Source organism: Podarcis erhardii (genome assembly GCF_964252035.2).
Source record: "Podarcis erhardii genome assembly, chromosome: 10".
NCBI lineage: Eukaryota > Metazoa > Chordata > Lepidosauria > Squamata > Lacertidae > Podarcis > Podarcis erhardii.
Window position 1 is genome coordinate 55982108 of NC_138500.1, and position 14394 is coordinate 55996501.

Sequence of the window (14394 nt, forward strand, 5' to 3'; positions counted from 1 at the left end):
GAAAAGAAAAGAGTTTTTTATATAGTTTTAATGATTTCCTTTCTATTTAAAGAACTACAAGTCATCACAAAAAGTTGGGAATATCATCTAAACTTTGCCTTACAAAAAAGAAAGAAAGAAAGAAAGAAAGAAAGAAAGACCTAACAGAAAAAAACGAATAAAATCTAGATGAAAGAAACCTTTATATTTTAACTAGATTGCTTCCACATTAGAGTCCTTTAGCATTGCTGTGGCTTTGCTTTTCCCCAATTAGCTGGAAGAATAAAAATGGGCATTCCAGACAAGCAAAAACAGCATAGGTTTCCAGCAATTTTAATTAAGTTTCTTCACTGGAGGCCAACCCATTTTAATCTTCCTTGATGGGCATGGGTGCAGGAATGGTGGTGAACAGCCTCTTAATTGCCCCTTGAATTTCTCACAGCACAATCCTATGCATACCTACTCAGAAGTAAAATCCACTGAGTTGAAGGGGACTTATTCTCAGCTAAACATGTATAGAACTGCAGCCTTAATGCCATTTTTGGTTCCCATTGATGAGAGGAGGGTTAATTACTGCTTTTCTCTCAAACTAGAATATGGTGTGTTCTTGCTATATAAAATATGAAAAGAAAAATAATTAGCATAAACCAGTAATTCTTTTTCTGGCCCATTTGCAAGACTAGAAGGGATACTGGGACAATTAAAGAGAGGCTATTCATGGTGACTTTAAGAGGTTATTCATCACTAACTACCAGGGCCATTAAAAGCCTCAATGGTGCTTTGCTTATTCACACTGGACAGGTTGGTTTTGCAGTTGCATTTGTTTACACCCCCCCCCCCCCCCGCAAATCACCACAAAACCCATTGGGGGAGGGAACATTAAAACTGCTGGAATACAATGGGCTGACTATGACATTACTGGATGTCTCTTTAGAAGTGAACAATGAATGGGGAATTCCTGCTAGTATGGAAGCAAATCTCATTTGTGTATGTTTATAATGTTAAGCTAACCAGGTCTTGAGAGCTCTTGAGAGTCCCATGGACTGCAAGAAGATCAAACCTACCCATTCTTAAGGAAATCAGCCCCAAGTGCTCACTGGAAGGACAGATCCTGAAGCTGAGACTCCAATACTTTGGCCACCTCATGAGAAGAGAAGACTCCCTGGAAAAGACCCTGATGCTGGGAAAGACCCTGATGCACAAGGAGAAGGGGACGACAGAGGACGAGATGGTTGGACAGTGTTCTCGAAGCCACAAACATGAGTCTGACCAAACTGCGGGAGGCAGTGGAAGACAGGAGTGCCTGGCATGCTCTGGTCCATGGGGTCACAAAGAGTTGGACACGACTAAATGGCTAAACAACAACAACCAGGTCCAGCAGCACTGGCAGGAAGATGCACCCTGTCACAGGCCTAATTCAAGGAGCCCTTTTACTGAACCTGTTAGACAATCGTGGCTATCTGGTTTATTTTCCTTTGGGTGTTGGGCTGGTAGAGAGAGAGTGGAGGAACAAAATGGAGCTTCCAGCAATAAGTACTTGATTTAGCACTTATTTAGGAATGGTAGCAATCAAATGTTGGGATGCCATTTGTAACTGTTGTTCAGATGTGGGTAGAGAGGGAAGGTTAAAGAGATTTTTGGCCATGGCTACAAACACAGATGAAAGCCATTTTCAGAAAAAGCTTTTGAATTCCATCTTAGCTTTTTAAACGAGTGCAATATCTTTTCAGTCATATAGATATTAGATAAACTAGGTTTACTGTGCACTATAGCAGATCCGGATTTTATTAATATTGCATTCACCTTTCCGGCAGAGCTTAAATTTTATCTTCTTGGTGAACTGCTTTACAAATTAACAGGGTCCCAGCATGGAAAGCAATTCCAGGCAAGAGCCTGAAACACACATGAAGATTACTGCATGCAGCAATCACACACACACACACACACACACACACACCACTGCATGTATGAGTATTGGAAAAGGAGGTCCATGTAGGATTAACATATGAAGCAAGAGCATGAGAAAGCCTTCCAAAACATAGCATATACAAACGAAGCAATAATAACTGCATTGCATATTTCGTATGCAAATCCCACTGTTAATGTAACATTGAATCGGCACCGATTTTTAAGAGTTGGCAAGGAAGAAGAACCACAGGTTTGTATTCATTCAGGAAAATGCATAACAAAATTCGGAGACATGAGTAAGCTTTGTGGTTTCATATGCAAGAAGTTAGCAAATACGAAGCATCTGGGAAAGCGTGCTGGACATGCAGTGATGGGAGAATGAAAGGAACAGGGGGGCGGGGAAACAGCTTCTGGCATCAGCTTCAGATTGTGGAGATGATTAATTTCAGAGTCTATTACCAACCTCTCCTGCACCCCATTCACTTTATGAGCAAACCACATCACAAAAAGATGAATCAGATCTGAATGAACCAAATAAAAACAATGTTGATTGAAAAGTGATTTTAAAAAATAAATAAATAAGAGTAAATCTAAAAAGAATGGATAATCCCAAGGGCATGGGAAATTCAATTGCTTAGAGCCATTTTAATATTTATGCTTCCCCCCGCAAGTCTGAATTGTAAACTCAATTGATATTCATTGGCAAAATAATGAAGGCTATTCATTGGCATTAAGAGAGCTAAATCATGAATACTTACAGAGATCTTTCAAGTAAGAAAGTGACCCACAGCTAATAGGGACTCAGTTGACATTTCATAGTTGACAAAAGTATGAAGACGCACAAGAGACCTGCACTGACATATAGAATGAATTTGGTAATGGTAAGGTGGCCAGGCAGCAGATATAACCAGTCTTGCCTAATTCCATGTATACGTTTTAAGATATCTCTATGATGGGAATCATGCTAAATGTAGCTGGTCACGTTCATCAGGCACAAAGAGCAAAGGCAGCAACACCCAACTTTGGTAGCGACCCTCAGTTCTGGTAGGCTACGTCTGCTGCCATCTTAAATAGGATTGCACAGCCTCACTTAAAACACCTATGGAACAAGCTCAGTTGTACTCAAGTGACAACTGGCAGGTTCCCTGAATGATCACAACTTGGATAAGCTCACGGCGAGATACTTGGATTGGATCTAGGAATCTTCAACATGGGACTCTAGATATTTAGAAAAATCTTTGGATTGATTGCACAGCACTTTTCATGATAAATACACCTGAAACTCAGACCTGGCTGTACTGCACAAACCTGCTGTGTGACAGCGGCATGTTAAAACTTCCGTTTGAATTGCATGGTAAAAACACTCAGGCCTGTTTACACACGTGCAGTGGCGTTGCGTGGGGACAGGGCGCAAAATTGTTAGCAGCACAAAATTTCAACACCCAGCGCTACCTCAATATAGCTGTGTGCTTCCGTCGCTGGGGTCCATTGAAAACATCTTATCCACGTGAAACTAGGAAGTGAAATTTCTAGACAATGGAACAACTATTCTTTTCTTATCTCTGCAGCTATGATCTCCTGGGTGACGCAGGTGCCATTAGGCAGCTAAATGCACATGTGTTCTTTGTCCGTTTTCCTCCCATCCACCCCACCCGAGAACTGGCAACCAAGCTATGCCACTGCACATGTGGCAACGTTTTTGCATTCTTTCCTGATGACTGTCCTTGAGCTTGGTCCTGTCTATCTGTGACCATGCATAATTCTCACGTTAACCAGAATTACATGAATACACAGCAATTGTGCTGATGTTGGCACACTTGTACCTTTTGGGAAGTCACAGGCTGCAACCCTCACTGTAATCCTTATTCACTGTAGCTCTATCTTATCCCATAGCCATATATACTTGTGCTTCTACTTCACACAAGAGTATGGGAGGTGCCATAGCTCAATGATAGAGCACATTCTTTGCATGTGGATGGTCTCCTGTTCAAACTCTGGCATGTCCTGCTAAAATTATCTGGAAACAGGTAACTTGGCAGACAGCTTCCAGAGTCCCAGCCAGGTGATCAGAGCAGATGATATTTGGCTAGATGGACAAAAGGTATGACATGTTTTAAGGTAGCTTCCCATGGTCTATGCTCATACCACAAGCACATGGAGAAAGGGATCATATGAAGGGGATTCTATGTTGATGCTACTGCAAGGATGACATGCTTCTTAGAGGCAGCCAAGATGCAAGCTATGTTACTTTAATGTAGGTTGCCTACAGAAAAGTATCCTAGAGATTTATTGCCAATTGAATTACAGAAGCAACAGTAACATGTCTCTTAGAATGAAGAGAAAAAAGGGTAACAGTAATTTAAAAGCAAATGTGTTGCCAAGTTGATCCAATAGGATGTATGATAGGTGCTCCTTAAGCATTTTAATCTCTTTTTATTGCCATTATAATAGTCTTTTGTGGAATGAGAATACATCATTACAGGAAAGGGTGATATGTTACTAGGACAATAAAAACATTTCTGCCCCTTAATACCAGATCCCTAGTTAATGGGTGAACCATTTTATTATTGATTGAAAAAGAGGAACTGTTAGGTTACTGTCTCCAAGTTATATTGAACCAAAGCAAACTTAAAGCTGCCTTGAGTTTGATTTTATCATCAAAAAGTGGGAGGTGAATTCCCAGATAAATACCTTTTGCATTCACTGTCTGTTATGAAATGTGAAAAGCCTACTGCAACCAGAATCCAAATCAATTTTTGAACAGCTTTCTAATACACCCGGTGGTTCTTTTCAACATGATTAACAAATGTATATTCAATCGACCAGCACTTGGCATTTAATTAAACGTTAAGAACTGCATGCTGAGTTTCAATGAACAATTTGGAATTGAATTGTCAAGTCTTGCCATTTGAGACTGAAATACAGTACTAATTGCACTTTGCTGAAGGTAAGCCTGCTATTATTTCTAATAACTGGCCCACTAGCCAGAATTTTTCAGATACCTGAAAACTGTGGTGAGCAGTGTTTCCCCAGAATATAGTACACTTAACAAAAAAATAGAAAAAGGAAGGAACAGGAATACAATGAGCAAGGTGATTAACTACATCCATTAGAACACTTCCCTGTGTACCCTATGTACCTCACTTCCGTTATAATAGCTTGTAATCCATAAATATCATTTTGATTTGGATTTTTTTGCTGAATATTGTCACTCAGGGACTCTTCATGCCACCTATCTCAATCTCCAAAGGGCCAGGCAGTTCTAATAAAGCATGGCGTTATTTATTTGAATGTATAGCATGTTTCCTCCTTAAAGGAAACATATAAACAATACATAGGAAGTTGTCTTGTGCCCAGTCAAGACCATTGGTTCATCTAGGTCAGCACTGTTTAACCAGTCTGGCAATAGCTCCCCAGGGTTTCAGACAGGAGTCTCCCCCAGTCCTACTTAGATAAATTCAGGGATTGAATCTGGGATCTTCTACATGCAAGGCATATGTTTGACTATTAGTCCTACAAAAATAAAAAATATAAAAACAAACATATAAAATATTTTTTAAATCCCACAAATTTTGTTTAAAAAACAACAAGCAAAACTGCTTACCAAATGCTGAAAAATAAAATCCTTCAACAGCTCGAATCCAATGTCCAAAATCCAGTCCATACAGAAATGTCTTACAATACTTCTAAAATGGCGGCAAGGTTTAATTACATGTGGTCCTGAGTGATTTTAGAGATTGCAAGGCACTCTGGGTAGCTCAATCGGTAGAGCACGAGACTCTTAATCTCAGGGTTGTGAGTTCGAGCCCCGTGTTGGGTGAAAGATCCCTGCATTGCGTGGGGTTGGACTAGATGACCCTCGTGGTCCCTTCTAACTCTATGTTTCTATGGACAAAGGCTTATCTTCTAAGCAGAGGTGGTACATGTGGTGTTATGGAGCTTCAGAGTCAAGCTGGAAAGCAAGTTGTTCCTGGATGGGGCTGGTGAGGTTGAAGTCACATGAGTGCACTATCTGGACCACTGGATCAGCTGGTGGTTGCCCTGCTGGCACAAACATGTCGCCCTGTTGACACCCTACCCAAGCGTGAAGCAGCAATACCAGTGCTGGGAGGGCAACTCCACAACACCCACCTCTACGGCCTTTAAGCATGTCTGAGACTCCAGGCACTCTTCCCCATATCCTTCATGGACCACTGTTCTCCCCAAGCCCTAGATTCTTATCCTCAGAACTCAAAATCTCCTTGCTATTCTTAAGCAGAGAAGGTACATTTTGGATCCCAGAATGCCTATCGCTTTGGCACCCCAAATATCAGAAGATGCATGTGAAGTGAGGATAAACCTTGGAAGCTTTATGTATATGATGCAATCCACTTTGACAATTTTTTCCCTAATGCATCACCACGCTATTGACATATATAAGAAAGGCGTACTTCCTCAATGTCTTAGCATAAGTTGTTTTTTTCTGGGAACGTGCTGTCCTTTTCAGGATGAGAACCTACATTCATAGCTAAGATGGGCACAGTCCATTAAGGGAGACCCAAACCCAACTCTCTGTTCAAAGAGAAGGCAGGCTTTCTAGCATGGCCACTATCATTAAATATGGAGGCACAGAATTCTACTAAGGCCTTGCCCAAAGTGTGAAGCAGAATTCAATGTAAAGCCCATTTGAAGGAAATTAAAACTTCAGATGTCCTCAGTGTCTTTCAGGAATGCTTCAGGGCAGTAAGGACACCTGGGCTGAACATGAACTAAGCCTTGGCGCTTCTAGCGCAAAACCTTGTTGTTGACCTATACCCAACTGGGCTGTGGAACACAAAAACCAAATCCAGTGGCGTTAGAGGAGCGGGGAGAAAACCCTCCACAAATAAAGCCAATAAAATATATCCAGTCATATAAAAAAGCTAAAACTGGGCCAATCGTTTTTTTGTTTTTTTTAATCAGCTCCAGTCCTTTGGTTTCACAAGAGAGGCATTGGGAAGTCACTCCTGGAGTGCTCTCAAAAGCTGAGTGGCCAAAACCCCTAAAGGAATGTAACACAGAAGCAGTTCTTAAATAGTTCACTGAGATTTTCAAGGTAATTGAATATCCTCGTTCCTAGATCAGCTCGAGGCTGCAGCCTCTCACCCGTGGCTGTGCGTGCAAAACTACACATCATATCTAGTTCCTGAAGTCTTTTCTCTGAAGGCTCTTTTATTATCAGGTAAAACCTCTGATAAAAGATGGAACATGGGACTGGTGAGGGGAAGGGGTGGGGGGAGGGGCTGTTTAACTCTTTCTTTCCCAGACATGGATTTAAAAAGTACAGAGGCCTGTGCCTTTTATATCTTTGGGGAGAAAAGTAGTTTGGGGGGAGAGCAACTTTGAGTGAACAAGCAGCCGGGAAGTAAATGGTTAAACAAACATGAACACCCATCTTCTGCTTTACCTGATTAAAAAAGAGACAGAAGAGAGGGGAGAGGAGTCATGAAACTACATATAACATAAAGTTTGCCCTTAAAAATTATTCCAGACTTTAGGGTTTCCATCTTGGAAGGAAATACACAAATTTCTTGTGTGGGGAAAACTATGTTATGGCCCCATGAAATGGATTTCCCATACCCCTGAAACTTAAAAGAAACCGCACATGGAAATTTCAACTTTAAGGAAGAAGCAAAAAAAGGGAAAGAACAGGCTTAGGGAAAAGGAAAGCTATGGAAAAAAATATGGCAAAGTAGCAACAAGTTTAGGAGTATATTGACAATCCCTTTACCTGATGCTGTTACCAGTAGGCTGTCTGAATCACATGGTCTACAGGATGAAGCACTAACAGGGTTTATGGAGGAGCTACAGGCAATGGTGGTGGGAATGACAAAGGAACTTTCTGAACATGCAGGTTGGTTCAGTCCAGGGGATTGGGGAGGCCAGGCACCCACCTGAGACGTGGCCATGGCTGGTATGGCACAACCTGCAGATGCCACAGATATATCTAGTGTTGGTTTTGGTGGCAGCTGAGGTGAGGACTTAGAAATGACCTCCTCATTTATTACCCTGATTCCTTGAGGTGAACTGGAAGGAGGTGAGACTAGGGTTTTGCTGTCAGTTTTGGCACCTATATTAGGGGAGCGACCACTATCCATAAGGACTTTAAGCTGTGGGTGCGGTGGAGATGGAGTCTGTGAAAGGCCTGGCTTTTTGGGAGGAATGGGCGGAGGGTTTCCTCTGTCAATCCTCGACACACTGGGAGTCTTTAAACCCATTCTACCGACTGGGGGAGGATAGGTGCCAACGTCTATCGAATGTGACATTCCCGGCCGTCCAGGCGGAGCACCCTGAGGACTCGTGAATCTTGACAGGACCTGGGTGACGGTATTCCGAGCTAGCTGCTTGGCAACTAGGTTGTCTCGACTCGTGGGCGACACGTCTCTCGACGGAGGGCTTTGGGTAGTGTTTCCGTTTTGGTCTTGGTCGTTAGCATTGGTTTGAAATCTAAACCTAGCTGCCTGGACGCGTGGATTCAGACCTTGATGCCCGGTACTGCCGGCGGATGGAGAATGCAGAGAGTGCATAGACGACGCTTGCAGGTAGCTCTGAGGTGCTATACTGGGTGCTGGAGAGGGTGCAATGTTATTTGGGAAGGGGGAAGGTAGATTGGTTAAGTCAGGCATTGCATTTGGTCCGTTCTCCTCAATTCTGCTTTGGCCTTGAGTCAGAATGGGAGTTGAGGGGGACAGGAGCAGGTCATTACAAGAAGAATGCCTGTCCATGACTGGCTTCACAAAGCCTGCATTGGAGCATACATTCATCTTTGTGTGGCCAGAGAGCAAAGGGTTGACAGCCGAAGGCTTTACCGGAACAGTTAAAGGCAACTTCCTAACACTTTCGGTTCCACCATCTAGCAACGCCGCGTCTGTCTGGCAGGCAAGCGTTCTCAAAGCTGGTCCCTCTGTTCCGACAGATACAGAAGCGGAACCTCTATCTTTGTTCTTACGCGGGAGGGAAAGGTGCAACTTACTGTCGTTCTCCTTTTTCAGCTGCTCAATCATTTTTCTCATCCTCTCCCTCTCTTCTCGGAGGCCATAGGTGTGCGCTTCCTCTCTGCCAAGCCTGGCGTGCAGTTGCTCCCTTTCGGTGTCAAAGTCAGAAAGCTGCTTTTCCATCTGGGCTTCCATCTGCGCACTCCGCTGCTTCTCAACAGCAAGGGATTCCTCCAATTCACCGGCTTTCTTCTTTTCTTCCTCGAATTTTGCCATGACCTCTTCCAGCTTCTGGGCCTCTTCGACTATTCGACTGGAGAGCTGTTTACATTCTTTCACTAACATCAATACGACTTGTTTATTCTTGCCACGCTCCTCCTCAAGACGAGCACAGAGTTTCTTGTGTTCCATTTCGAGCTCTTGCAACTGTGATTTCTCCATTTCCAGCTACAAAGAAATGCAGAACAATATTCTCATTACCATCAGGGTTGGGCTTTCCTTTTTTGTTTTAGTCTCAAGTAACAGAAATCAGTTGTATTTTATATTATTAAAACAATAAAAAACTATCTTTAATGGGACCTGAATTAGACAATTTCTGGGCTAAGTTATTTGAGCCAAAATGTTGCTATGTGTCTGTTTTCCAAACAGGTTAAATGAAAACTAAACTCATATTTCGTTGTCTTGAAAATGCAAACTGCTCACTTTTTTTGTTTATTGTTAATGGGAACAACTACTTTGTTTCGGCAAACATCGGAACTATGCTTTTCGCAACTGACACAGTGTCAATGGACTCATCTGCAGTACAGTGGTACCTTGGGTTACATACGCTTCAGGTTACAGACTCCGCTAACCCAGAAATAGTGCTTCAGGTTAAGAACTTTGCTTCAGGATGAGAACAGAAATTGTGCTCCAGCGGTGCAGCAGCAGCAGGAGGCCCCATTAGCTAAAGTGGTGCTTCAGGTTAAGAACAGTTTCAGGTTAAGTACGGACCTCTGGAACGAATTAAGTACTTAACCTGAGGTACCACTGTATACACATCCAAAGCAGTATTATGTTACTTCAACCAGTCATGGGTTCCCTCAAAGAATACTGAAAAGTCTAGTTTGCGTAGTAGTAAGGGAGCTGACCTTATTTCCCCTCACAAAGCTACTATTCCCAGAGTTCCCTGGGAAAAGGGATTGACTATTAAACCTATATGTGTAATTAGTGGGTGCCAGTCATCAGGGTGTTGTTTATTTGAGTATTTTATTAAAGGGTACCATAATTTCAACAAAATCGTCTGTATCAGACATCCCGCAAAAGAGGCATCAAATTATAACTATTTTATGGTAATCAAGAATTTTCCCTATTTGCAAGAATCAAAAGCATCAAGCACAGGTGGCTCAATGGATTTGTGCATCTGGCTGTTAACCAAAAGGTTGGTGGTTCCCACCTCAGGGACAGGATAACCGCACTGCAGGGGGTTGGACTAGATGATGCTTGGGTCCAACTCAACAATTCTATGAGAAGTCATCTGTGAACAAACAAAAATGAGGGCAAGTGTATGTGTATTGGGAAACGGCCATGCCGAAAGGAATGAGTGGGACTAGAGAATGCTAGCATCTCATCAAGATGGCTATAGGGTGCCAAATAACATCACCAGCATGCTGAACATGGATCAGCAACTATGGTGTACCAGAAACTCTGATGCTCAATATACTGATCAGCAAGCTTGGAATTCTGAAATAGGTAGGACAGAATGTTCCTTCTATTTCCATGCTTGTAGTGCCAAGATTTATTCCCTCTTAGAAGGAGAAAAATACCTGTTTCCTGCCCGGTAGCTATTTCAGAACTGGATGTCCGTGAAACTGAAAAGGCTCAAGCTTTTGACTCTTGACTGAGGATCATTATACAGTGGTCCCTCGGGTTAAGTACTTAATTTGTTCTGGAGATCCGTTCTTAACCTGAAACTGTTCTTAACCTGAAGCACCACTTTAGCTAATGGGGCCTCCCGCTGCTGCCGTGCCACCAGAGCACAATTTCTGTTCTCATCCTGAAGCAAAGTTCTTAACCCGAGGTACTATTTCTGGGTAAGTGGAGTCTGTAACCTGAAGCGTATGTAGCCCAAGGTACCACTGTACAATTCAAGAACATGTAAGGGGAAGGGCTTAGTTGCATGTAATAATCAGTGTAATGAAATGTGATCTTCATTCTGACCACAGGCATCCCCTCTCCCCCACCCCACCCCCCCTTATAAAATAATTGCACACAGGGTTAGTTTGTAAGCTGATAAGAGAAAGCAGATAAAATGGTTGCAGTCCAGCATTTGTGATTACTACAGAGGCGGGGAGGGTTTTACATTCCTCTAGATGCTAAAATCATACTAATTTCAGAGTTGTAAGAAGATACTGTATGGTGAGTATATTTCATGTACGCTGTAATCTGGGGAACCAGATGGCCCAGAGGATTGGTAACAGGAGATGGAGCATTTCATCTCTAGGTCAGTGGTTCAATTTTGGCTTTGGTTGCTAGCGAAAGGAAAGTCATTACAAACTGGTGACTTCTGAGTGGCCTGCTGTTCACCAATAGGATTCTGTGTCCTCCCTCCAGCACGGAGGAAAACTGATAGTCTGTTGGACAGCTCCTCCAAAGAATGTTGTTGTTATTTGCCTACACTCCCTTTTTCTAATAAGACAGCTTCTACTTTGTTTCATCGAAAACTTTATAAACAAGGAATTAACAGCAGCTTAGCTGTCCTCCCCACCCACTCTGAATAATACGCCTTTTATGCTTAGCATAAGTAAAACAGGAATCACTCTGAAAGTGAAGCAACAAGGGAATAATATTGCATATCCAAAAAAAAAAGCTAACTCTACAGACTGCCTGGTGCTTGGATGTGCTTGAAAAACGAGAAAACATTTGCTAAAATTCCAGGGATTTATACTTCAAGTCAATAAAAGTTAGCTATCATAATGGCAATGTTGGATCTGCAATCTTAAAACTCTTCATTTAATTTCTAAGACCTGGAAGGAGAATGGTATGGCAGCATGAATATTGGAAGAGGATATTTCTGCTTTATATCCCGCAACACACATCGCCCAGAGTCACTGAATTACAGCGTCAATCACTAAATTGTCTTGAATTAGCGACTGGAAAGCGCTAAGAGCAAAATACTTTGGATAATGAAGGACAAGCAAGCATGTGAAGCAGCATCATGGCGGTCATCTCAAGCGCACGTTCTTGACTAGGCCTCAAAATATGAGCCAAGTAACTGATTCAGATATGGCGCAATATAATGAGAAATGAGATGTGGTTTAGAACCATGTGGATTATCTGCCTTAGCAAACAAGGGGTGCTTTTCAGGGGAAGAACTCTGAATAGCTGGAACTGCGCCACACATCCACGACAGTGGCCAAGTAACAGTCCCAGGTTATGCATTCATTTGTTGTATTTCTGCTCCCACATTCCTCAGGGTGGTTTCCCAAAATGACCAATCCTAATTGCAATCCAAATAACAGCAGCAACAACAATAATAAACTCCTCCATGCAAATTGGAATGCATTCGCACTGTCAGGGTATTTTCCAGAACCGCAGAAAAATTCAGCCTTCTTTTAAACATTAATTAAGTATAATGCTAGGTGATGGAAAACACATTTGCCCCTTTTCCAAGAGTGGCGAAAAAATAAATGTTTCTACCTTGGTTATGCTAATCCATGTTAAGCACATACAATTTTCACATTATAATTCCTTCCACAGATTGTCAAAGTGACAAAGTAGTGACTGGGAGGGAAGCAGGGGTGATAAAAATAGAGCCGGTAGCTTTTTATTTTTAGTGTTATTTTTGATTTGTTTACAAAATAAAGTTAAGATAGGTGAAAGGGGCAGGGAGGCCTTTGCAGTGGTGGGCTAGATAGGCAGTATGATTTTATCTTGTCTATATCTTTAACTGACTTTTTAAGCTGACTTTTTATTGTATCGTTATTTAAGATTTTTTTAATAAAATAAAATAAAATAAAATAAATAAAATAAAATAAAATATGGATTAGTGGCATTTTTATACCACTAATGGTATAAATGGTTTTGTCAGCTTCTCTAAGGATAAGCTGCTCTTTTTTTCATTGGAGAGGAAAAGTAGACTACATGTTTTGAAAGATAAATAAAACAGATAATGTATGTGGAACTGTTTGGTTTTATGATGCATTTCTTTTGCTTTATTGTCCCGTTTTCTGTGCACTGTTTTCATGTATACCACTCAGAAATGCAAATAATTAAATAAATAAAACTAGCTAAATGGTTCGTTATCTCCCTTCAACCTCTCCCTACTGTGAATATATTCAAATTCGAAATGATTCCAGATGTGTACATCTCAGATTATGCCATCTGCTCCTTATAGCAGATTCTGCTAAAGGAAGCAGGATGCGTCGTTCCCTCACACTGCATATGTGCTTTATAAGATGTTTGTTTTCTAGATGAGTCAACCTGACTAAGCTACTACCTGCCTTTCTACTTCTTTGCCCCAATACTCTTACGGAACCTGCTCCCAATTTGTTCCTTCATGTCCCAAATTTTCATCTAGGCCGCTAAATCCCATCTTGCCTACACATACCTTTTGATTTTCTTGTACTGCCTATCCATGCTTCCTGTCAACTCTGAATCCTATCCCAACATCAAACTGTTTGCCAAACCCAGCCTTAGTTCTCTTAAGGTAGCCACTCATGGTCAGCTGAGACTCAGAGGTGCTGCCTTCAGCTCCTGCAAAACTAGACATATATGAGTATAGTCTCTCTCTGATCAGAAGAAACTCATCAGAGCATTGGTACCCAGCATAATATCCTCTGGATGTTGTTGGACTTCAGCTCCCATCATCTGCTAACCATTAACCATGCTTAAAAGGTAAAGGTAAAGGTACCCCTGCCTGTACGGGCCAGTCGTGACCGACTCTGGGGTTGCGTGCTCATCTCGCTTAAGAGGCCGGGAGCCAGCGCTGTCCAAAGACACTTCCGGGTCACGTGGCCAGTGTGACGAAGCAGCTCTGGCGAGCCAGCACCAGCGCAGCGCACGGAAACGCCATTTACCTTCCCACTATAAAGCGGTACCTATTTATCTACTTGCACTTAGGGGTGCTTTCGAACTGCTAGGTGGGCAGGAGCTGGGACCGAACGACGGGAGCTCACCCCGCTGCGGGGATTCGAACCACCGACCTTACGATTGGCAAGTCCTAGGCACTGAGGTTTTACCCACAGCACCACGCGCATCCCATTAACCATGCTTGCTGGGTCTTAATAGGAGTCCAAAAACATCCAAACAGCACCATGTTTGGCTCCCCCTGTATCATAGGGTTAAAAAAGAAGTCAGCCACTTGACCTCCTAGTAATACTGTAATGCATCTGTCTCCAAGAGTATGAATCACTGTACAAAGCATGTTTATCTTTAATTACTTGGCAAAATGTATGTAAATAAAGTCCAAAGGAGGGTTGGGTTTCAGGTGTCATGCAGTTGATCCAATTACGTCGAGTTGTCAGCCAGCAGCAGCTATATTGGAGATACTGAGCTATTGTTAGTTCTTAGCTTATAG

General features: G+C 42.2%; 1 protein-coding gene across 1 annotated transcript in view; it reads right to left on the minus strand.

Annotated features, from left to right (window-relative positions):
• CTTNBP2 (cortactin binding protein 2) overlaps window positions 1–14394 on the minus strand; it is a 120057-nt gene that overhangs the window by 63437 nt on the left and 42226 nt on the right. The window contains 1 exon segment of the mRNA XM_081877794.1: window positions 7637–9287. Coding sequence (XP_081733920.1) covers window positions 7637–9287 — 1651 coding nt within the window.